General features: G+C 39.7%; 2 protein-coding genes across 4 annotated transcripts in view; both read left to right on the top strand.

The window, feature by feature from the left end:
* Window positions 1-868: 868 nt before the first annotated feature.
* Window positions 869-10419, top strand: idh3b (isocitrate dehydrogenase (NAD(+)) 3 non-catalytic subunit beta). Of its 2 annotated transcripts, none has more exons than XM_026168590.1 (12): window positions 869-900; window positions 986-1097; window positions 3422-3595; window positions 3979-4099; window positions 4248-4308; window positions 4391-4523; window positions 4910-5043; window positions 5172-5274; window positions 5531-5677; window positions 6857-6951; window positions 7132-7192; window positions 9921-10419. In XM_026168590.1, the coding sequence occupies exons 2-12, from the start codon at window positions 1056-1058 to the stop codon at window positions 9996-9998; spliced, it is 1149 nt and encodes a 382-aa protein (XP_026024375.1). In that variant the 5' UTR covers window positions 869-900; window positions 986-1055; the 3' UTR covers window positions 9999-10419. The 2 variants fall into 2 exon arrangements, with proteins under 2 accessions (XP_026024375.1, XP_026024374.1); XM_026168589.1 differs by lacking the exon at window positions 9921-10419 and adding an exon at window positions 8073-9508.
* A 1633-nt stretch (window positions 10420-12052) lies between these two features.
* Window positions 12053-25003, top strand: part of ptpra (protein tyrosine phosphatase receptor type A) — a 29492-nt gene continuing 16541 nt past the window's right edge. For both annotated transcript variants that reach the window (XM_026168588.1, XM_026168587.1), the window contains exon 1: window positions 12053-12600. The gene's annotated coding sequence lies outside the window, so the exon portion shown is untranslated. The remainder of the gene's footprint in view (window positions 12601-25003) is intronic.

The raw sequence follows: 25003 nt of genomic DNA, 5'->3' as shown, positions 1-25003 counted from the left end.
ATGTGGTGTTCAGAGCTGCCTACCAACGGGTTGAAGATCGAAGCCAGAAACTTGGAGATGTTATAGGTGACAGAGTTGATCATGCAGACAATCGGTCTTAAAGGTGCACCCTGTTTATGTATTTACACCTACAGGCCAGTGGACACTCTTTCAATGATAAGGATGTACAAATCCTGGACAGGGAGGAACGCTGGTTTGAGCGCGGAGTCAAGGAGGCCATTTACGTGAAAAGGGAAAGACCATCTCTGAATCAAGGAGGGGGCCTAAGGGTACATCTTTCGCCATCTTACAATGCTGTGATTGCAGCCATTCCCCAACTCTCTGTGAATGGTACTCATGGCCATTGATCAGTGGGTTTTGGTCAGTGGTTGTTGATCAATGGTCATGAGAATTTGCATAATTATGATTATGGAACTGACCTCCCAGCCATTGTTGGTTTCAGTCATTATGCAAATGTACTGTTTATAAGGTTGGGGAAACTTGCAGTCAGCTGAGACTGAAGAAGTCACTTGGATGAGTGACGAAACATTTCTCCCACAAAACGCTACGTCCAGATGAACAGAATCAACTTTTGGAGAACTCATCTGTGTAATTTTGGTCTGAGCATATGATGTGTCCTCTCCCAGGACATTTTAATCAACACACAAATCCTTTATTGCATTCTGGTGATGTTTCTTTTTAATAATGAGAGGGTCATGTTGAGGGCCCCAAGCTCCAACTCAACTCAATGACAGCTCTGTCAGGATCACCTTAATTGAGGGGGTCGTTCAAGTTCAAATTCTGTTTGAAATGTTTTTTCTAACGCTCTGTTTTGTTTTGTTTTCTGTTTTCTGCTAATTTCATTTATTTATTTATGTATTTATTTCAGACTGGCAATGTGATAGCACTGTGACATGTAAGGTGAGAACCAGGTTTGAGTACCATCTGGTTTATGGAAATTGGTCTCCCCGTGGAGTAAGCGGTAGTTTTACGTTCTCCCCTGCAGGTGGCGCCATTGTCCCATTATTACCCCTCCACCACAGAAGAAGTAGCCCAGTTGCTTCGTGCCTGTGACGATGGCGGTCGTCTTGAGGGGAAGTTTAGTAACGTTGTTCAAGGTGAGAGCACAAATTATGTTGACGGGCTTTTTGTGTAAATAGAAAAAAAATGGCTGCTTTAGTCATATTTCATATAAACGCAGCAAAGAGACGTTTACGCACTGAGTGTTGTCATGTGTTTCTTACGTGAATGCTAACCATCGTGAGCTTCGTGGACGTCTGCATTACTGATAGAACGATTCTGAAGTGTGTTTCCGTATCTGGAATTATTTTGCTGGACATAGTTCTCGGTTTGTTTTATTTGTCAGTAGATACGCGCCTTAATAAGACATCCTCGTTAATTGAGAAGGTCAGCTAAATTAGCTTAGCCTCCCAGCCTGTGTCAGTTAACCATGTCAGTAACCTCCCTGTCCTTAGTGAACCGTTAGCTACTGCTACTCGTGGGGCTAATCACAAGCTTAGAGACTTGAAGCGAGCAACTCAGACAAGGTTTAGTTTTCAGTCAGATTTCTAGGTGTCAGTAAGAGTGCAAATATATTCAGTGTCTTACTTTAACTTGTAAGATTGCAGAGTTGGCCTTTTAACTTGTTGCCTACAGGTAAGATGCGGGTGAGGGTGATAATCATTCAGGATCACCTTGAAATATACAAACCGGTGACAAAATAAATGAAGAGGACGACAACATAAAGTCTCTTATTAATAGATGCTGGGGCAACACCAGGACAGTTTTACCATGCATTGCTACTGATTCCTAAAGTCTCAGGAACTCTTCCTGGATGGAAAACCACTTTTTCCCCATTGTGGTCGCGCAGAGTGCTGTTTTACCCGTCGATCCAAAACCTCCCTTAGGGTTTTCAGCTGTTGACTGACCATTATTCTCAACGACAATTTTTCATACCACTAAGTAATAAATTTCTCATAGATCTAAATGCAGATGTAACTCTTCCCATTGAAACATTAGTACTAGCCAGTACAGAGCCAGTAAAAAAAATGTCTTTAGCACAGTGCGAAGCTTGTGTCACAGGGATTATTTATACATATACTGACTTGATTATTTGGACAGATGGAATCTGTGGATCAACTATGACTCCAAGAAGAAAGCTCCCCCCCATTCTTTTTGTCTTGGTGGTCAGCAGACAGTAACATCTTCTGATGTTGTAGTGTACTAGTTAACACAATTCACCTAACAAGCCAAAGATTCCGTCAGGAAGGGCATCTGACCTAAAAATCCGTTGAGCTACCCATTGTTGCATGAAAGTTGCTGCTGCTGCTGCTGCTTCTGATTTGCTGATTGAAGCATAAATTCCCATTAACAGTATATGGATGGCAGAAAATAAGGATGGCATAACCTGGCTTGTTTGAGACCGATGCGCCTGCCATCTTTGCTCAAACAATGATCTACAAAGACTTCATCTTTCAAAGTCACCAACACCTTTTCTTATTGCCATTTTCTATTAATACAGAATCACCTGGGCCTGCTTAAAATATTCATATATGCCTCCAAACCTGATTGGAGTTGTGTTATATAGTGCACCTGTGTGGAAACATCTGCATTTGTTGTTTCTTTATTTATGCAGATTTTTTTTTTCTCATTTATTTGTCTGTGTGTATTTACACAAAATCCCCTACTGACATCTTCCCTTATAAAATGCATCTAGGCATCATCCTGAATAGCAATATGCATGAAATTACTATAATATTAGGTGAAATGTAATTTATAATATTATATACAGTGTTGTACCCTCATTCTCTCTTTCTGACTAAAACATGCTTCTCATAAAGTTGGGCTCACGTCATGACATGATGAAATGAGTGAAATAGGAAAAGACATTCCTGCTACACAAAGTTGTTCTCACTTGGTGTTTTTTCTAACAAATGTCTGAACACAGGTGCATTCCCCCAACATTGTTTTATTCCGATAATTTCTAAATGTCTTTATGTTTCAAAATCTTGAACAGATTTTTGTATATACACACTGGGGGGGGGGAGGTCAGAAGCTGTAACAAGCAAACATTGAATGTAACAGATGTAGACAAGTGATTCTGGTGTTGCTTGTTATCAAAAAAGTTCTTTTTGACCAATTGGACACTAACAGACCTCTGACCAATGATCAATGACCAATAATAGTCTTGTTTCAAGTAGGCTAGCTGCTCTATTAACTTCTCTTAGGTCCTAAAAAGTTACCACAAAATGTATAATGTAGGTGCACTGTTTGGTATATGTGCAAATTATATATATATATGTAGTATATCTGTCTCGATATTAGGGTTTTCAATGTGTTGATAAGTAATACTATTAGAGAGTAGATATATGGGTTTATAGTATACTGCAGTGTTCTTTGTAATACTGTACCTAGTAAGTGTACCTTTGTTTCCCTCCTTCAGGGCCTGGTCGGTTCCAGGTGTCCACAGTTGGCCTCTCGTCCACTGAGTGTATCTGCTGGTCTCTGTAGTCCAGAAACACCACCGGCCCGTGCTGATGCTACCTTTAAAGTCACAATGGTGCCAGGGGATGGAGTAGGACCTGAACTAATGACTGCTGTAAAGGAAGTTTTTAAGGTACATTTACATAAGATTGACGATGGACTCATAACTGCTTTTTATCCTTATACCAAACATGTTGTCTTCAGTATATCAGGTTTACTGATGATAGAAAATAATAGGGAACTTTTGACAAAAAATACATGTACAGATTTTTTTTTTTCTCTGTCTGGTCTGATTTTTTACATTTTTCTTATATTAAATGTTAAGAAGCTCCTTTTTCATCTCGTTGTGTTTTACAAATAATCTCCTTGCTTTACTTTTTCTAAGAAATCATTTTAAATATGGTGCTTAATGTTAAAGTAAAATAGTGCATTAAAACTGAGTAAGATTGTCATTCTTTATGTTGATTTGTGATTTTTTTTTAAGAATGATTTTTTTTTCTCCCCATTTTTCTGAAGGCAGGTGATGTCCCAGTAGAATTTGAGGAATTCCACATGAGTGAAGTGCAGAACATGGCCAGCGAGGAAAAACTGGAACAAGTGTTGACCTCTATGAAGAGCAACAGAGTTGCCATTAAAGGTAGTCTTATTTCCTTTAATTCTTTGATTTTTCTCTCACAAAAAAATTTAATCCAATAACAAAAAGCTGATTTAAATGGCTGCACTGAAGTAGTCTGAACTGCAGTGTATTTAGGCTTTAACATGTTGGGGCACGTTACCTTATTTAGGAAAGATTCACACACCCATGGAATTCAAAGGCGAGCTGGCTTCATATGAGATGAGATTAAGGTAAATGATCAAATAAAAAATTGTGTGTTATTATTTGCATATGTCACGTTTAAAAATAACTCTACATCCGTCCACTCCCCAGGCGCAAGCTGGACCTGTTTGCTAATGTAGTTCATGTAAACAGCCTGCCAGGCTACAGCACTCGTCACAACAACCTGGACCTAGTCATCATCCGTGAGCAGACTGAGGGGGAGTACAGCTCCCTAGAGCATGAGGTAAACAGTACTCTTACTCACTGCAATCAGAGCGTAAACAGCAGTTTTACACCCACCTGCAAACACACTGGAAGGTTTGTTTAAGGGTTTTGAAAGAAGCCTTAAACTGGGCATCAGAATATAGTTAAGTCACAGAAATACAGATTAAGCCAGATTTTGATTTGTCCTTTACTTATATTGAGGTTCTTTAACTCTCCTATTTATTCATTTTAATATGAAACCTAGTTTACAGCATGATTATTTACACTTAGACCTCAAAGACTGTCTACAGTCAGGTTATGTGGGAGATTGTTATTTATAGAACATAATGTATGTGTTCATTTTCTTGCATGATTCTTCGGCAAAATATATTTAACCATATGTTGTCATCCTCTTGTGTTTTCCAGAGTGTAACAGGTGTGATTGAATGTCTGAAGATCATCACCAGAGAGAAGTCACGCCGCATCGCCAAGTTTGCCTTTGACTATGCTACCAAGAAAGGGCGAAACAAGGTCACTGCTGTTCACAAAGCTAACATCATGTGGGTAATTTTTTTTTTCTTTTAAAGGCAGCTTTGTCTTTGTTATTGTCTTATTTTGAAACCATGTACCTCCATTAAGGCTAAAAAATTAGCATTACAGTAACTCCTGTCCTCGTATCTTATTTCAGGAAACTCGGTGATGGCCTGTTTCTGCAGAGCTGTGCAGAGGTGGCACAGCTGTACCCCAAAATCAAATATGAGAACATCATCATTGATAACTGTTGTATGCAGGTATAAACAGACTTGCAGTTCCTTCCCTTTGCCTTATTATTATTGTTCTTATTATCCATTACCATTCAGATTAAATAAGTGAATGCTGTCTTTTATTCCTAATTGTATATTTATAACTTAGCGTTTGCTAGAAGTGCTCCATTAAAAAAAAAATAGAATAACTGAAGACGTGCACTTTGATTTCACTGCAGTAAATGACCATAGCTGAGCACTGCTGATTCAGGCTTAAATTTGTCATTGTATTATTCTTCTGCAGCTGGTGCAAAACCCTTACCAGTTTGACGTGCTGGTGATGCCTAACCTGTACGGTAACATTATTGACAATCTAGCAGCAGGGTTGGTTGGAGGAGCAGGAGTTGTTCCTGGGGAAAGCTACAGTGCAGAATATGCTGTTTTTGAGACTGTGAGTTTCCAAAACCTCTCGCTTGTTTGTCTTTTTGTTTTGTTTTTTTCCTTGTCCTGATTTTACTTAAAAGCCTATACTTTCCCTTTTTGTATTACTGTATTATTATTGTTTTTCTCTGAACAAAACAGTGGTGTTTACAGCATGACGAACGGTAAAAACTGCGTTTTCTACAGACAACTGTAGCAAACACTTTGCGAGTGAAAAAAGAAAAAACACCCCTTCCCTATTGGTTTTAGAGTTTACCATGTCAGCCAATCAAAAAAATGAAAAGGCAACATGTGACATTTGGTTGTTTAGGGAGAAGGGGAAGTTTTTAGGAGTGACACCAGAGACGGAAAGTGGGCGAGCGAAAGACAGAGAGAGCGAGTTTTCATATGTGAGACATTAGTGACGTTTAGCGTGTTTGGAGGCTGTAGTTAGTGTGCTGTGTAGTTATTGTTTTTTATTATGTGTCAGTTAGACTGCTGAATTTTATATTTGCTCTAAAAAAGCCGTCAAAGGCAGATTCCAGTGTAAACGCTGTTCCCACATGGAAAACTGGACTGATGCACCTCCTGCTGTCAGACCTGCAGGGTTTAGGCCTTTGGTGTTCTCCTCTGTCTTATACTGAACACAAACTAAATTTTTTTGGACTGGCACAAATAATTTGTGTGTCTTCTTATTTGATGCAGAACACCTGATCGTTCTGTAAATAGACTTAAATGGTTATATAAAAAACGTCTGAGGCCTTGGCTGCATTTTTAGGTAAATAGTACCATATAACTTTGTTGTTTGCAAAACTTGTGCATAATTTTTAGAAATGTACAATTTCTATTTGCATTTCAAGTTAAGAAAATGATTCATTAAACATGTTTGTGGGTTTTACAGTAAAAAATATAACTTTTCTACTCGGATTTTGAATTTTTTTGTCTGAATTTAGATCCACTGTGCTAATATAGTATACCAAAATGAAAAAAATAACTCAAATTTCAGATATTTGAGGTTGTGCTGAAAATAATGATACCAAACAAGGCAAGAAAAACACATTTTAAAGGTGAAATATAGAGGTAAAATCAAAAGTAGTCAAAAACGGCCAATTATACCCTGGACCCCAGAGGGTTAATGGACTGTTGGTTTCTCTGCCCAGATCCTTATACTGCAGTTTTTCATTTCTCGTATCATTTTTTTCTTTTTCAGGGTGCACGCCACCCATTTGCACAAGCTGTTGGAAGGAACATTGCAAACCCCACAGCCATGCTGCTCAGTGCTGCTAACATGCTCAGGCACCTCAAGTGAGTCACCTTCTACATGTTTTTTCATAATGAGTATATCAAATTTTACACAATAGCCTCAAATTGTCTGTCCTAACCCAATATAATCATCAAGATCTTAAACAACCTCAGGCAGCTCTGTTTGTCTGAATGCAGACATGTGTCTGGTCACCTGTTCATTGTGATTATATTGTGTTGCAGTCTGGAATACCATTCTCAAATGGTGTCAGATGCTGTCAAGAGGGTCATAAAACAGGGCAAGGTAAGTGTTAGCTCTGCCCAGTCTGTGCTGCATGCAGGCTTTGAATGATAAGACCACCACTATGGTATATAAATCCAGAAGCATTAACATTATTAACACCAAAAGAGCTGCTTTTTCTGTATGTTTTACTTCCACTTTTTCAGTACCTCTAACAGAGTAAAATAACAGCTGATAGCTCTGCAATATGTGGGCAAATAAAGTCAGACTTGTATATTCTAAATCTGTGATCTTGGTATTGTGGGTCAATAACTGCTGTCTTTGTGTACACAAAGTCTCAAAGAGAACCTCTAAAGAAAATGGTGATAGAAACGTAATGTAAATCATTGATTACATTACACTTGCCTTAGATGAGCTTGCCTTAGAGCTCTGCCTTGCAGTCTAAGGCCAACAACATCATCTTAAATCTCAGTAGTTCTTGGCCTACAAATAACTCATCCTAACTGTTTGTATACTATACCATAGTGTGTTAAAGAGCCTTTGAATTCCTACTTTTAAGTCACTCTTAGCTCCTCTCTTTCAGTGCCTTCCTTGCTTAATTTTGTCCCTCTTTTACATGTTCAGGATTGTATGGGTTTGTTAACAAAATTATGTCGTAAATTCCTTTTTAAACTATTTTGGACTAAAAAGCTGCATCTGCTCTGTACTGAAACTAACATGCACTGACACAAACATGCACATGAAGGTGGTCAGACTTTGTCCCCTAGATGATGATAATAAACACCAGCTTGCAGGGTAGTTTATCATTAAATTATTATTATTTTTATTATTACACTGTCTGAATGCTCATTTTCTCCCATCTGCTTTAATTTCCTCCACCTCCTTGTACCCCATTGCCATCTGTTTGTGTGTGTATACATTTGTGTGTTTGTGCAAATTCCAGGTACGGACACGAGACCTTGGCGGATACTGTACCACTACCGATTTTGTGCATGCTGTTGTGGAAAACCTGCGTCACCGACCCATTTACTAAGATATTTCATCATAGACCTCGCTGACTGACTCCTTTTTCCCTAAATCTGGACGTTGTTCTTAACATGGTCTGGATGCATGTTAAGACACCCTCCCCACCCACCCACCCCAAATGCCAGCTCACTGAGAGCTGTACTATACATTTCTGACATAAGTTGCATCATAATGACATTAGTTCTGCTGGCTTGCTTGTAGATCCTCTTCCGTTAAGCTTTGACATCTGTTGATTTGGGATTAAAAAGTATACCTCATGATGTTTTGCATCACACAGCTAGACCTCCTGTTTCCTGTATTCATGCAGTCTCCTCTGCCCTCACAATCTTTTGTCCATTTGCATCTTTTTGTTTTTGGAGTTTTGAACTGATGAGTTCATAAAGACGATTTCTTCGCACATTGTGGGAAACGCATCTTTTTTTTTTTTTTTCTTTTCACTTTTATTATCTAAATGTTTCTTCCTGTCCCATCGGTCTCGCATTTCATTGAAAACTTGCTGTAAAACCACCAGTCTTTTAAAAAGTTTGTATCGCCTTTTTTCAGAATTGGTCTAAAAACTAACTGTAACTCAGTAACAGTACAACGCTGCTACAAATTACTGCACATTTAAATAAAACTGTAATTTCATTATTGCAGCACTATAAATTCAACTATTGGTGCTGGGATTTCCTGTTCACTGTAACCTGGCGTAATTAAAAACATAATTGGCAGCTGTTGGGGAAAAAAATTAAATGGCAGCATTAGCTTGCATTAGCCATTCACAATCAAAGTCACCATTGTTGTAGCATGTAGTTTATTAAAAAGAGTTATTTAAGCACATAGCAGAAGAATTTGTTACATGATTATACAGAAATCAGCCATAACATTAAAAACATTAATATTATTTGGATCCTTACTGTGGTGCTGCTCCAAGCGCTGACCATCAGGCTGTGGACATGGGACTTGTCCTGTGGTGTCTGACTTGGATGCTCACAAAGGTTCCTTTGATTTGTTTTGGTGTGATGCAGTGTAGTCAGGGAGAGGCTGCTGCTGTCAGGGAGTGTTGTCACCTTGGAAGGGTGTGCCTCTTCTGTAAAAATGTTGGTGGGAAGCAACAAATAAAACCTCCCAACAAATGCTCTCACAGCACATTGATCAATGTAATTTACATTTTAATTGGTTTTGATGTTTTTGCTGATTGCTGTATGGCATTTCCTGGTTTAGTCTTCTTTTTTTTCCCCACCATAAAGTCAGCACAGTTATAACTGCTACACTAAGGTTCAATCATCCTGTCCATCTCGCTTTTGGTACCATTTTGTATCAATTTGAAATGGAAGCTTGCTCACCAAAAATAAAAAAAATACTTTTTCAGTATACAGTGTTTGTGTGTTGACCTTTGACCCAAGTTCCCCAGTAAAAGCAATATCATGTGCCTTTAGCCATCATTTAAATTTAAGTATTTCAACAAACCAAGAGTTTCACTCATACTGAACAACAACAACGTGATCTTTCCTGGATCATTAAAATACACTGAAATACTGTATATGGTCATTTGATGTGTTTTAAATCCAAACCTGGACTGGTACTTGAAATAATGTGGGGCCAGAAAAAGAGAGGAAAGTTCAACTGATGCTTTTTTTTTCTTTTCATATCATCATTCACACTGTGTTCATTCTGTGAGTACTGCTTTCAAAGGCTCTCTAACATGCTGACCGTGATACAGAATGTGGACATGTGTTTCTGCAGCTGTGCATATAATAACGTGCTGTCCTTATGTTTGCAACAGGTGCGCACTGCAGATCTGGGGGGCTATGCAACAAGCAACGAGTTCACCCGTGCTGTCATTGCTAACCTGTCGGTCTGAGCATTATGTTTGCAGATCTGTCAGCTGCTGAATCGCACACATTTTTAATTATCTTCCTGTCTTACACGCTTGTACGCACAGTACAGCCCTATCCCCCTACATTCTACACGCAGTGCCCTTCTTATCAGAGCAAAATGCAAATGAAATACATTGTCCACAATGTTTTATTTTTGCTGTTTTACAGTTGATATTTAAACACTTAACGTTGCATCCAATTAAAAAAAAAGTGGATTGGTGATATTTTTTCTTTTTATTATGGTGCAAAACTTATAATGCTGTTACACTATTTCACACCACTTCCTGACATTCTACTGCCTTGCATGATACTCTAATTTCTACTTAATGATTTTATGTGTGGACATTAACCGGAAGTCAAAACACAACGTATGTATATTTCAATATTAATAAAGTTTTAACTTAATGCTTCTTCATTTATGCTATATGAATAATAAATAAGAAATGGAATATGACATCTTGCGTGCAGAATCCTTGAATGAGCATTATGGAGACTAATACGGTGTTATTAAAAGTTTATTATGGCTGATGGCACATGTCACCTCGCATGAGGATCCTAACTCCCTTCCTGTGTCCAAACATATTCATGGTGGTTTTTGGAGAATTTAAATGTTGGTAAAACTGAGTTTTTCTGGCTGTGTTGGGTGTATCATGGGACAGTGTATGCTCCAAGTCCCCAATACCATTAACTAACAGTTCGATATTAAATATATTTTTTGCCTTCATCTATATAAATTATTAATAAATTGTAGGAAATTTTCCAGCTTTCTCTTTACTGCAGAAGGTCGCAAAAGAGTTATTACAGGTCAGTTATGTGACTATTTTCAGAGGAATAGTTTATGGATGAATTTTAGTAATAAATTTAAAGCATAGAAGCAGCACTATAATGATGCTTCCTTATGATCTTCTCACACCCTCAGACAACATCTCTGCCTGGCCTTGTGCTGCTAGATGAGTGCAACATTTCATAACACTGATCACGTGTACCCTGCCTCTTACCTTATGGTAGCCAGGATAGGCTCCAGACGACCCTGATAAGGATAAGCGGAAGAGGATGGCTGGATGGACTAGAATACACAATTGTGTTTCCAGGAAGTTTTAATTGTAGTTATTTATATATATAAATGATGGTTCTTACACACAAAAGTTAATCACGGAGTTCCACAGGGTTCTGTGCTAGGGCCCAGACTGTTCTCGTTATACATTCTTCACTTTGGAATTAATATTAGAAAACGCTGCATATACAGATGATACCCGATATTGATACAAATCGTCTGGTTAAACTCCTGGCATGTGTTAAAGATATAAGGGCCAGTAATTTTGTTTTTTCCTCTAGCCCACAGTTTCCTATTGATTATTTTATTAACACATGCTCAAAGAAACACAACAACAGCAAAAAACAATGAAAAATATTTTTTATTAAACTTTCTGAATCTGATGATCATTCCGACTGTTGTAGACAGAAAATGAACTATTTACCCTTTATATGTTACTACTAGTTATTTATTAGTTTCAAAGTGGCTCAGTAAATTATATTTAAAAAATTGTTACCAGTAAAATAAAAATATAATTTAAAATGTATATTATTTTAGTTAGAAAATCAGTTCTCTACCTACTTATCCCTACTAAACCAAGATGTAATACTGAAAACGTCATTAGAAAGGGTAAAAATGTAATAACCTCAGCAAAATAACTTGACTAATAATGAAAGGATAAAAATAATAATAATTTTGCTTATAGGCAAAAGACTATCGCTGGATATATTACTGAATAAAATAGTCTTTAATTATTTGTTAAAAATAAATTACATGGCTTTCAACAAATTACCTTTTCCTCTATTAAACATGTGGGCTCAACCATCAAACTGACGTCACATTTCTGTAATATTGCCCCTGGAGAGTTGCCTCTATATTGCCTCTTTAAAGAATAATCTGATAATTCCCTTTGAAATGTATGTAGATTGGAAAAATGAAGTGGTCTATCATCAATCAGAACAGGTCTCTGGCCCTCAATGCTGTGTTAAGTAGCACTGATGGGGGCCGCTGCAGTGTGGAAGGTGTAAAGTGGATCTGGGCCAGCAGGTGTCGCTGCGGGCTACAGAGAAACACAGCGGAGAAGAGACGGGGCCAGGCCTGGGAATTCGTTCCCCGCTTCCCATTCTTCCTATGCAGACAGACACACAACATGGCGGACTAGAATAGTCGGCCGACGCGCCCGGATACAGCGGATAAACCCTGGGATTTAACATCCAAGAAGGCGAAGAAAATACCCTCCGAAGAGACGCTACAGAAGGGCGAAATTCTAATTTTTTTGGAGGGGGCGCTTTCTTTACCCTGGCTTTAGCGGATAAACTGACTGTGAAGTGTTGGCAGTGCGTCCCAGATCGTGCTTCCCTCCTCTGGTATCACCCTGGTCCCCCCCCCCCACCTCCACCCCACTCACACTCTTGGTTCCTGGGGTGTGGAGAAAGGGGCCGGGGTTGAAAACGTGGAAGACAGGATAAATTCCCACTTGGCTTTCATTTTTTCCCCCCTTCTTCTTCTCTCGCCTCCCCCTCCGGTTTCCTTTGGGCTCTACAGGAGTTGTGGTGAGTTTTCTTGTTTTTGTTGCGCAAAGCAGAATCCCACTTGTTACAATGTCGCTCTACGAGCATGTTTCCCCGTGTTGTAACATTGTGTCACCCTCAAACGAGCACTTTCCGTCCCCGTCCCCCCCTTCCTCCCGCTTTTTACGTTACATGATGCCGTTATCGATTGGGGGGGGGGCTCGTCCACGGAGCAGCGCGGCGTTTAATGAGTTGTGAGCCTCCCTGTAACGCCTGAACATTTCAGAAGTAGCTCGGAGGCAGGGAGGGAAATTTTGGCGAGAGGGGACTCCGAAGAAAGGAGGGGAGGGGGGAAGCTTTAAGAGAGAGTGCGACAACATTTAAGAAGTTGGTTTTGTTGTGCCAACACAGATGCTGTTGCGCTTACGCTGGAACAAAGAGGGGGTGGAGTGGCGGGGAGAGGGGGTTCCAGGGTTGCCTCACTGGAAAGTACACTTTATTGATCAACGCTTTGTTATTACACGTTCAGAGAGGGAGGGAGTGGAGCTGGCTGGGTGGAGGAGCAAGGGGGGCTTCATGCGACCCACAACAGGAATTAGGTCGCCCTGACGTTAACGTGTATGCTCTGTCACATCACAGCGGCTGCTTTGTGTTTCCTCACCTCTTCAAGATGGGGGTCTCACATGTGTGCTTTCCCAAACTTTTTTCTTTTTTTAATTATTAATAATAGTCCTCTCTCTTTCTAAGCTTTGGGTGTATCCAAGCATACAATTTTAGTCGTGTGGGTGTTGATGGCTTTTTAAAATTATTATTATTTCAATCCTCTACTCAGACTTGAGCAGTGATTCGTGATTCCCAGCTCATCAGAACACGGATCTTGTTGTAAGGGTTCGCTTGTCATTGCCAGTAGTGGGAATTGACATTAAACATCGGTGGCATAACTGCTGCAGCCGAGCTGAGCATCAGCGAAAGAGTGTGAAAGCCTCAAAGTCAGAGCAGAGAGAGGGAGAGGAACATCGTCAGGCTGATCGGACATGGCAGAGACTTCCTTGTCATTTCTGGGAAAAGCCTCTGCTACAGAATGTCAGCCTGAAGCTCCGCTTATAATGCTTGGTTCAGTTCACTGAACTGTGGCACATATCTATACACCATGCTTCACCATGTGTGCCTCCCCACAGCAGGCATTCAGCTTCACTTGAAGCCGTCATGTCATGTTAGGACCATCTCAGTGCACAAAACCTCCCAACTCCTGTGACTCTTCTCTCCGGCTTATCCTGACCTCTGTCTGTCAGGCCTGAACATATTCACCTTTCACCCTGTACCCCATTAAAAAACAAACCAAACCAAAAAACTGTAACATCATATCTGCCTGTCAAACATCACCAGCACCTTGAAAGCCGTATTGTGAAAAGAGGGAAAAAGTTTGCTTTGGCAATGCGGCAGAAAAAGGCAGGGCTGTTAGAATCGTGCTCACTATGCCTGTATATATCTTTGCACCTATTCTAAGGAGAGAGAAAAAAATGAGTTATTTCTGTCTTGTTGGGATGCTGTCAGAGTTTTAGCAGAGGAAGTGGAGTGATCATCCTCGCACCACATTTTTCACGATTGGCCTAGTTACTAAAAATAAAATAAGTATAGCTTGAAATCACTTTGTGGGAACTTTGCGTCGAGTGTCAATGAGTGGGTGTTTAAAATAATGGCCCGTGTGTTGTGAAATTTCACAATTTCAGGGCTCTGACACAATATTATGAGTTTGCTTTTTGGGTGGGGCTGGAGGTATATTTTTGTTTCCACCTGTGGGCCCTGTATGTTTTGCTGAGGAAGAGCACTGTAATTCAGCCTCTCGCGGGATAAACACTGCTCCATTTAGAGGATTATGATGCATTACAGGGGCCTGATTGGAGCTACATGCGATATGTCAATTGGATCTTAATGACATTTATTCCACAATACAGGAAATGAACCTGTGTGATTACTAATGACTGACTAAATATTGTGCCTGGCTAGAAAGGACGCCATCGAACATCCTTCAGCTTTGCCCTGCCTCTCTGCTGAATGGAAATAGTAATTATGTAATATCTTCAAGTTATTTAGTCAAATGTTTCTTTAAAATCTTCTTGATTCCGGCTGACTGGTGTTTCTGGTCGCTCACGCTCATAGCAACGATTAACAGTGGGTGTTTTTGTACATGGAAAAGTACTTTGGATGTGCAAAGAGGTTCTTTTGATTTTTGTAAGCTCACGTGGGTCCACGTCAGTCAGGAGGATCTGGTTGCCACCTTCCTTTTCCACCATAGTGTGTTAAAGCAGTGCTGTTTCTCCCTTTTGGGGGATGTTAGAAATCAACATAAAGGATTACTCTTGGCTGTACTGCAGTACTGTAACTACAGCTACATGAATACCTTTTTTTCCTCATATGGCATATGTGTTATTATAGCCAGTAATTGGGTTTAAAACTTTTTTGTGTGTGATTTCTGTTCATAAAAAGCAAGAATTTGGAGCCATGTTGCACATTTATGTTGTGTTAGGTTTTCACTTTATTTCAAATGAGTGCCTATGATTCACACTGAAGCTATATGTATTAATATTTGCCATCGGCCTGCCAACAAGACTTGTTTTGTCCTGCTCTGGAAGAAGGGGGGGAGTGCTCAGAGAGCCTGTAAGCAAGTGAGTAGTTTTTCAGTGCACCACCTAAAGGTGAAGCTGGACAAAATGGATTTTAAAGAGAAGCCAAGTCATGATGTTGCTTTGAAGTCAAGTCCCCGGTGATTATGTTATTATCTTAGATGGTTTTGTTATCTTTCAGAGGAAAAGGAGGGGACGGCTGCAGTAGGATGACTACTTCAGATATCAGAGCTGTCATTTTGGGTTTCCATTGATAGAGATCCAAAATAACCAAGGGATAGTTGGCAAGTGTTGCTGGGAAATTGAGCAATGCCACCCTGTGCATGTAAACCTGTATATGTGTATTTTTTTGTATAAGCAGTACTTAACCGATCATGGAGATGTTTATTTACTTATATATTGCAAATTAGAGCTTTTTTTTCCTTAAATATTTCCTTTCCTTAAGATTTTTTTCTGGATGTTCCAATAACTGCTTTATGGTTTTGTTGTCATGTGACAAAATTAAATTAAAGAGCTTAAAGGGAATAAATCAATAGGACATAAAATGTATTGAAATTATCCGCAACTTGACCACAGAGTAAAACATCAGTAAAAGTAAATGAGTAATTTCTAATGCAGTAATAGCCTACTCATTGATGGGGGCTGTTTTCTGTATTTACTCCTTTGTATACGTGTGTCTACATTTTACTATCATCAACAGATGGTATCGGCTCAGCAGCAAATGTGGATAGAGGGGCCTTTAACTTGACACCTGGTTAAGGTCAATTTTACGGGGTGTTATTAAATTCTATACCCCCTATGTTGTATTATAAAGAAAACAGGTAAGAATCAAACCTTCAGCTCAAATTTGGCGACTTCAGACATCAGACCAAGCTTGTATAATGACGGAACGCAGCAGGATGTCCTCACAGCAACCCCTACACACACACACACACACACACACACACACACACACACACACACACAGATGTGTGAGTTGTATATAACTAAGTGGTCACTTAGGAGAACAGGCTCTACTGTATTGTATGATGTTCATTATTTAAGAATGAAAAGTGTGGTCCTGTGGTGTAGTGGTTAACATATTACACATCAGATTCCTGCTTTGAGACTGGGAGGAGATATAAACTAGTGGGATGGGTGTTTTTCATCAGGAAGAACATCTACTGTAAAATCTGCCTATACAAATACGGGACTACAGCTGCCTCTCATTTCTTAATACATAGGACATAAAACAGCTCTAACAAACTTGAAAAGCGGTCCCCCGTGAGTCGTTTGGTACCGGGCCGCGAGAGTTGAGGCTCAGGTGTGAAATGTATGGTTTTCAGGGTTTTTATCAGTTTTCAGCTTTATTTTGTTACCATTTTTATCATTAACTCGGTTTTCCTGGGTCTTTTCACGTGTGTTATGAATAAATCTTTTTTTCGGTACCGGTACTAGTTTTATTTTGTTGTATTTATCCGTGACACCTTAAAGGCCAGTCCGTGAAAATATTGTCGGGCATAAACCGGTCCGTGTTGCAAAAAAGGTTGGGGACCGCTGTTTGGTGTGACCACCTTTAATTCTTCAATAAAACTTTGGCACTTATGTTGTTGGTACAAAACAATTTAATGCCTAACAGACTGATTTTTTTGGGGGGGGGCGGACCAGCTGTTAATAAGCGTATCAGTAAGTGTATGAGTTCTTGGTAATGTGTAGCACAACACTGGTCGTCCCTTGAGTTACGTGCCTTTTATATGCTTGAATGATTCATAGGTCGGTATGACTGTTACAGCCCCAAGTAACTGTACTTTTCTTTTTTATTACTCCTGTTAATTAGTTATAAAATCAGCTTACATCCTTCACTGCTTTATATATGATATGAGTGTTGGCACCAACAACTACAAAGATAAATGTTTTCTGCCTCCCAACAGCTGCACAGGAGCAATAAAATATAGTCTAAAGCTGTTTAAAAATAGGTTTTAAATACAGAGATTTATTATCTTTTAAAACAGTTAGGTAAGCAAGACTAACAGTGTGAAGTTCTCATTCAGTGCCAACTTTTGGGGCTTGATGGTTTTTATATACCGGTACGTAGTGCAGTGCCCAAAAAAAAAAAATCTGATTTCATGCCTGCTTCAGATGCATGCTGGATCTACAAATCGGTTTTGGTGTTTAAGTTTCAAAGGGCAGAAGTGAATCGAGTTTCATTGTGGCCCTTGAGCTGTCCATTTGGCCCTGCACCACTCTTCAAGGTCACAGTGGCTTTTGTGGGGAGACCATGCTTTGCGCCTCCACATCCTCTCTGTGTCCAATGTGGGAAAGCTTGAGAGGCCCCTGGCATGCTCTGTGAGAAACCCCACAACGAATTAGACACAGAGCAGAGCTTCACTGACTCACCACTTTCACTCATTGAAACAAGTTAGTTTTCTTGATCCTTCCAGCCTAATGGAACCAAATGATCATTACAGGCTTAATAACAGACACAGCAGTCTCTCTTGCCCTTATGATTAGCCAGAATAGTAACCCCATGCTTCTCTTCATCTTTTCATCAACTCACCAGCTTGTGAATGAAGCCAACAGGAACACAAACCACACCAGCAGGGAGTAGTATCCCTCAAAAAGGGAAGTCCAGAGGATTGTGGCTGTTGTATGTGGCACTGGGGACATATAATCTGTGGTCTGTTTTAGAGCATGAGTCCTAGCGGCCTTGACTTAGACCTACTTCAGTCTCCCGTGAAGAGAAGCATTCACAGTAGTTCAGTTACCCCAGACCCCCTCCCTCTGAGGACATAGAAACAGTATTAATATGCTATGAATGGAAACAGACAGACAAGCAGTGCAGAAACTTGTGAAGCTGGAAGCCTTGTGAGAAAGCCATGAATGGTGAATTCCCTTGACTCTGCTGCTGGTGTCCTGTCGTTGAGGTCTAGGCTCTGTGTGGTACAGGGGTCAAGCGCTTACCTTTTAAAATATATTGAATCCTAAATACAATTATTTTTAAAAATAATATAAAAGATGAGTGTCTTTTAGTCCTCCAATGCCTTCCATTAATTAGATGGGATTGGAATGTGAGTAGTTATTTTGATATCACTTTCAGCATAGCACCAGTCCCCCTGCTCTCAGTGGCAAAAACAAAGAGAACTAAAAAGTAAAAAAATGTGGTCACACTAGAGCTGATGCTACTGTACTTGATGTCACTAACACAGTCTTTTCCACACACAGAAAAAATCTGCAACTCGCTCCCTGGCATCTGAATCACAACAGTCTTGTCCCGTTAACACATTGATAAAACGAGCAGTTTCGACTGTGGTTTCAGTCACATCTACTTTAGATAAAAGGTGTGATCAGCAACTGCTAGGGATTCTTCTTTTTCTATTCATACATTTATATTCCTGCAGTTGAAAAATATAGTAATAACCTATATGACCCTAAGGTCACATGTAAATACAAAACCATCACTGAAGTCCTCAACCATGAGCAAGAACTTGCCATATCAAATGACTACCTTGCATTGATTTTGGCCTGTGGTTGTCATGGAGATGTAATATTGGACTTCCTTTATATTTTACCTATAAATGCTCCTTTCACTGTGTGAATGAAATTGCATGGCAACAGCCCAGCTCTTTCACAACTGTACGATTGCTCTCTTATTAGGTCTGCCTGCGCTTGACTGTAGACAGAATTGTATGTGTCATTATAAGGCTTTGACTTGCTTGCACAGTTTCTCAGAGTTCAGTATATTATCATTCATATATGTATGTTTAGATAGATAGATAGATAGATAGATAGATAGATCTTCACTGTACTTGTAAATATGAGACTTAAAGAGATTCCAGTGGAAGTGAAGGAAACCTTCATCAAGCCGAATACACATAATAAAGCTGGAGAGACAGACAGCAAAAAACTTTAGGAGTGGCCAAATAACAATGTGATGCATTCTTAATTGAATGAATGCATTTGCCAGCTCAGCAGCACCAAAAGGTCTGAAAGGCCATATAAGATGACTAAAGTGCATGATGACTGAATTATTTCCATTGTTAAAAAAAATAATTTCACAACATCTGACCAAGTCTTGACCAAGCTAAGAGGTGCCTTCATGAATGTAAATACAAAGTGTTTCTAACTACCGGTAGGTGCAAAAGAAAAAAGACTCAAGAACAGGAAGGCCAGATTAAACTTTGTAGATAAATATCTTAAACAGCTGGCACAGTTCTTCCATCCATCCATTTTCTTCCATTTAAGCATGTATGGCTGGCACTACCGCTACTGTGGTACTACTGTGCGTTGATGATGTGACTGCTGATAGAAGAAGCAGAATGAATTCAGAAGTGTACAGGGTTATGCTCTCTGCTTAGATTAAGCCAGACTGATTGCACAGCACTAGCAAATAGATAGTGACCCAAAACAAAGGAATGAGATATTAAGTGGCCAAATAAGTCACCTGATTACAACCCCAAAGAACATGCTCATCAGTTTTAAATACAAGATATTTTATGTACCGTCATAGCACTGTCCCCTACATTTGCTGGCTGCCATTAAGAATCTATAAGGTTATCTTAAACAACTAAAAGGGTATTGGTTTTTGGTTTCTTCTACCCCCAATTTTTTACTCACAAAATGTGACACCTGCTCTTTGACTGCAATGTCAGCTGTCTGTTCCATAATCACAGAGAAATACTCTGGAGACTTTATTTAATTAGCATTCTCAAAACATCACGGGACATAATTTCAGTAAACACGTTTAGGATATCATGAGAGACTCACTTGCTATCCTTACAAATTAGCCATGACTGCAACTCTGGTATATCCTTAGCATACAGGTTTAGCAACTGGATCAAATTGAACTGTGCATCTGGTTTCATTCAAATCGCCAATCCTTGACACTGAAGACAGAATAATGTAGCCAACAAAGCTATTCTAGCAGACATAGAAGGAACAATGCTAGCAGCAGCAACTTGAAAAGCCATCTTACACAAAAGCTACCATCTTACAAACCTTGATCATGTGTTGATAATAGAAGCAGGGTACTCATATTTATAGCTGTAGCACAGATCTCAGAGGACACTTTTTTTCATGGAGTTTAAAGCTATGTAGAGAAATTTAATTTCTCAGCTAGTTTTATACAAGTCATTCTCTTCTTTTGTGTTATCTGTCAGTGTTAACTGATGAGCACTGGTGGAACTGGAACTAGTGGATTTCAGTTTCCTAACTACAAATTTGTCCATTTCATCAACATTACATCTCTCTCTCTCCAAGGCTAATGTTCTAGCAGCTAACGTTGCGTAAGGAGCGTTGGTGCCAAACTGTTCGTTTGTTCTATGAAATAGTGCTCTGATTGAAGTTCTCAGACCTGAAAGTTTTCATATCGAGTCAATCTAAATTTAATCTGGGCGTGTGCCGGCACACATGGGTGCTCAGCATTCTGTGGAGGCCAAAGTTTTTCTGCCCCAGACTCATTTTGTCTCATATGACACATAATTAGAAATGCCTAATGTTGATAAGAAAACATGCAATATTCGACTAGTCAGAGAATAATTAAAAAATGTAGTCCGAGTGGAAAAAGTCAGTTTATTGATACTTTTTTAAAACAAAGTCCTTTTTATCTAAGGATCATTCCAGCCAGTGCAGTTGGTTCTCATAGTTCTTTTATTTCTAAAGCTAAATCAAAAGTATATCTTTTAAAAGAGTAAAAAAAAACATCCCATTATTTAATGGAGTTAAAAAGGAAGAGGGTGTGCTGACACATTTCTGCGTTGTATTTTTATTCCCACCAGTCAATCTATTGATTTTATGTTGCGTGTCATAGTCTTAAGGAAGCTGTGGCGGCTTTCACTTTGCTGTAGGACAGCTCTTCCAAACAGTGGCCACTGTAAAGGGCTAGCTCTAAGTGCTCTGCCTTGTCTGAAAAATACTCACATGGCTGCACAACACAAGCCCAAAGTAAGGCGAGCAGGAACTGCATGACTACCTTTTGCGCTATTCATTCTCTAATAGATGTGTATGTGTATGTACATGTTGCCTCTGCAGGGAATAGTATGATGAAACTGTTGGAAAGATATTTACTGCTGAGCAGCAGGCTGGCTCTAAAGAAGGCAGACTGAGAATTAAAAAATGCTTTGTCAGTCAAATGTGTTTGTGAAATATCAAATCAAATAGGAGTGGTGAGCTGCTGCGTTTTGTTTTAAGCAGGAGCTTGTCACACGTTGTCAGTAATGGTGTTACAGTAAGACGATGTTTATCAGACATTTTGAGACATTAGTGTCTTGTCAAGGCACCACATGACTGACTAATTTAAGCTGCAGTGTCCTCTTTATTAATTCAAGTACACAGCTAATTAATTGAACACTAAAAGCACTTTGGCTCCTGCATCCTCATTTGAGTGTAAATTACAGTGTTTAAGGTAACACATTCCAAAGTAAAGTGTTACCTTAAACTGAAAGTGACGTTGTGGACGTTACTCTTATTTTTAGCGTATGAAAGGAGAAGAACGAGACGCTAAAGTGCAAACTGCATCCAGGACAGAAACAACAGCATTATAGTGTTGACACAACAGCAGCTCTTTGCAAGCATCTGCACTGACGGCATGGTGACACAAATCTAGCAAACAGTCCAGAGTGATGCTAAAGCTGAGTGCATGCCAACCCCAGCCCAGCAGCCAGTCTGGCCTTCAACAGGTAACAAAGGCAGTGAAGATCACTCAGTCTTGTAGTATTATTCCTATACCTACCTGTACATATATCTACAGTAGAATTACGAGTAGTCTTTTTGCTCTGGTTTTCAACTGCTTTGTGTTTTCAGCATTGTGGTCCAACTTAAACACGAAAATAATTATATTTATCTCCTCTTTAGCATAGGGATTTGTGTTAATAGGGAGGATTGTAGTCTAAGCCTTATATTCTTAACTAGTAATTATCTAGGCCCTTACCAACTGAACACATTGTGAAATATTTGCATGTGTATAAAGGCCTTAATACAAAAATAACATAATGAGTATTGTAACAAATGATTCATTAACATACTGCATTACTTTTTAAAAAAAAGTAACAAGTAATTTGTAATGCATTACTGTTTTTGAGTAAGGACACCAACCCTGTCCATCACCTAGCATATCTTTTTAATAAATAGCTCTGCCTGCATAGAATCTAAAAGTGGCACAAATAGAAGCTCTTTCCCAGTGCGTGTTAAATTAATGATGTCTTCTACCAACACATGAGTCTTCTGAGAACGAATTGCATGCATTTACACCTACACACTGGAACAACTGCTCAAGAGGCTAAAATACATTAAAATGTCACCTTAGGCTATTGTAGTCCTGCAGCTACACTGCCTCTAGATAAAAACCTCTCAGGCACCTGCAGCATCTGTGAAGTGAGGTTAGCAGCAGGACTGGCATATATCACTTACACCAGCACAGTGACACGTCATGCAGCCTCGGTGGATAGCATACAGAAAGCAATTAGTCACGAGTACATTACTAATCTTAGTGCATCTCATCAAATTGATCTGGTAGAACGCTGCTTCACACAGACTGGTATCAATCATCCTGTCTGCTATATTTGAAGGCTCTTTTTTGAGTACTGGAGGAGAACAGGGTAAGGTAGTGTTTATGGGCTTAGGTCAAAGATGTATTAACAGGGAGTTTTGTTTTTCTGACTACTTGACCAGACAGGATATGCTCTTTGAGTTATAAGTGACATAATTTAACATGTGATATAGCTTTTCTTTGGATCGTTTTTTTTCCTGAAAGCAGGCATTTGTTGGCTAAGTAGTTGGTTGAAAGTGAGAAAGGGAGAGCAACAAGTGGATTTGTAGATTAATAGCATCCACATTGACCGCATTACTTGCTTATCATGTCCCATTTTTAACTGTAGCCAGAGTGGTGTGCTCAAACCAGAATGTAAGTACTGCAATGAATGAGCTTAGTTCAAAACAGCAGAATATTGGCAACTGGCTCAATTATAGCTTTTAGAGCCCAATTTATTCTCTGCCCTGTGATGCAATAATCTGTGATTTAAAGCGGTGGTTTGTGTGGTAGCGCTGCAGTGTTTGGCTCTGTTGGCTGGTACAAGTATCTCTGTAAGCACAGGCAGATGGGCTGGATTATTCAAAGGTCAAGACCGTGGGATTAGATTCAGAGATTATCACAGCTCAGTCAGTCTCTGCGATAACGCAGAAGAATGACAGTCGACCCAACCAACCACTCGGCCTCTGCCTTCTTCACATCTGTCTGCATTCTGGCCTTTTATTCACCGTTCACTCAGTATTCAGTTTGAGAACATTTGTAGCAAGAATTAAAGTGTGACACCAATTCAGCATCAATCCTGCTTAGTTTTTGAATGCTCAACTGACTGCACAGAGTCCACTCCACCCTATGATTCAATAACTTGTAGAACCAGCAGTAACAGCTTGATGTAATCATTTTCTGTGTGATGTTATCGGTTTCTCACATTGTTGCGGGGGAGTTTTGGTCCATTCGTCTTTACAGTGTTGCTTCAGTTCATTGAGGTTTGTGAGCTTTTGTTTATGCGCAACTCTTTTAACGTGTAGGCTTTGACTGAGCCATTGCAACACTGATTTTTTTCTTTTTCTGTTATTCTGTCAGAGATTTGCTGCTGTGTTTGGGATCATAGTCCTGTTGCACGGCCCAATTTTGAGTCGGGTAACTTCAAATTTGACTCTAGAATACTTTGTCAAAGTACAGAGGAGTTCTGGCTTAACCTTACAGGTAAAAGAAGTCCAAATGATCACCCCTCCACCACCGGTTTGACACTTGTTATGTGATTTTTACCAAATGTGGCACAGTGCATGATAGCCAAACATCTCAGCTTTTGCTCTCATCTGTCCAAAGGACATTGCTCCAGACATCTTGCAACTTTGCAAGCCTACAATGTTCTTTTTAGCAAGAACCGACTTTCTTCTGGCGACCCTTCCAAACAAGATCATATGTTCGTACAAGTACGCAAACTTTTATGTGCAATGTTACCTCCGCCCGTAGCTTCAGAGATGTAGCGCTGGGTTTTTTGCAGTTTCTCTGCCTGTAATTTTGCACTGCTCAGTCTGGCCTTGGGGTGAATTTGCTGGGACGTCCACTCTTGGGAAGACTGTAGCGTTGTGTTAAAACAACTCTAAATGCGCCAGTCATTTAAACTGCCAAAATCAGCTTTTTTGAAGGTGGTCATGCTTATTGATCCTCAGATAATCAACTTCATCTGATTAGGAATTACTTACTCTCTTTATTCCTATGGAAGCAGTAAGGGTGCACTGAGTTTTTGACAAGACAGAGTGCTGTGAAAGCTTTCTTTTAAACACAACTGTACACAGATCTGAACATGGTATCACTGAAATAAACATACTAATAATACAGTTTTTCAGATATTACAGGTAACCGTGTTTGTCCTCAGTGGAGTAAACTATCCCCGTGTCGAGCTGCAGAAAGTGTTCTGTAAAAACATTTTAACTGCAGCTCTCTTTGAATCATTCATTTAGACAGCTGAGATTTAGCTTCTGATAACAATGAAAATATTTCTTAACTTCAGCTCATGCCCCCGGGGTTTTCGAGCTTGTCCCAGGTGACATCAAGCAAGAGGTGGGTTACTCCCTGGATAGATCACCAAGGAGACAGACAACCATTCATGCTCAAATCCACACCTACAACCAATTTGGAATCACCAGTTAACCTAACAGGCATGTCTTTGGACTCTAGAAGGAAGCAGACATGCCCGGTGAAAACCCACACGGGCACATAGAGAGAACACACCAACTTAACACAAAAAGGCCTCAGCTGACGAGCAAACCCAGAACCTTCCTGTGTGACGGGGCAGTGGTAAGCACTGCACTGCTGC

The sequence above is a fragment of the Astatotilapia calliptera genome, chromosome 5 (genome assembly GCF_900246225.1).
Source record: "Astatotilapia calliptera chromosome 5, fAstCal1.2, whole genome shotgun sequence".
Lineage (NCBI taxonomy): Eukaryota > Metazoa > Chordata > Actinopteri > Cichliformes > Cichlidae > Astatotilapia > Astatotilapia calliptera.
The sequence above is the reverse complement of the archived record's forward strand: the minus strand, read 5'-3'. Positions and strand labels throughout refer to the sequence as shown.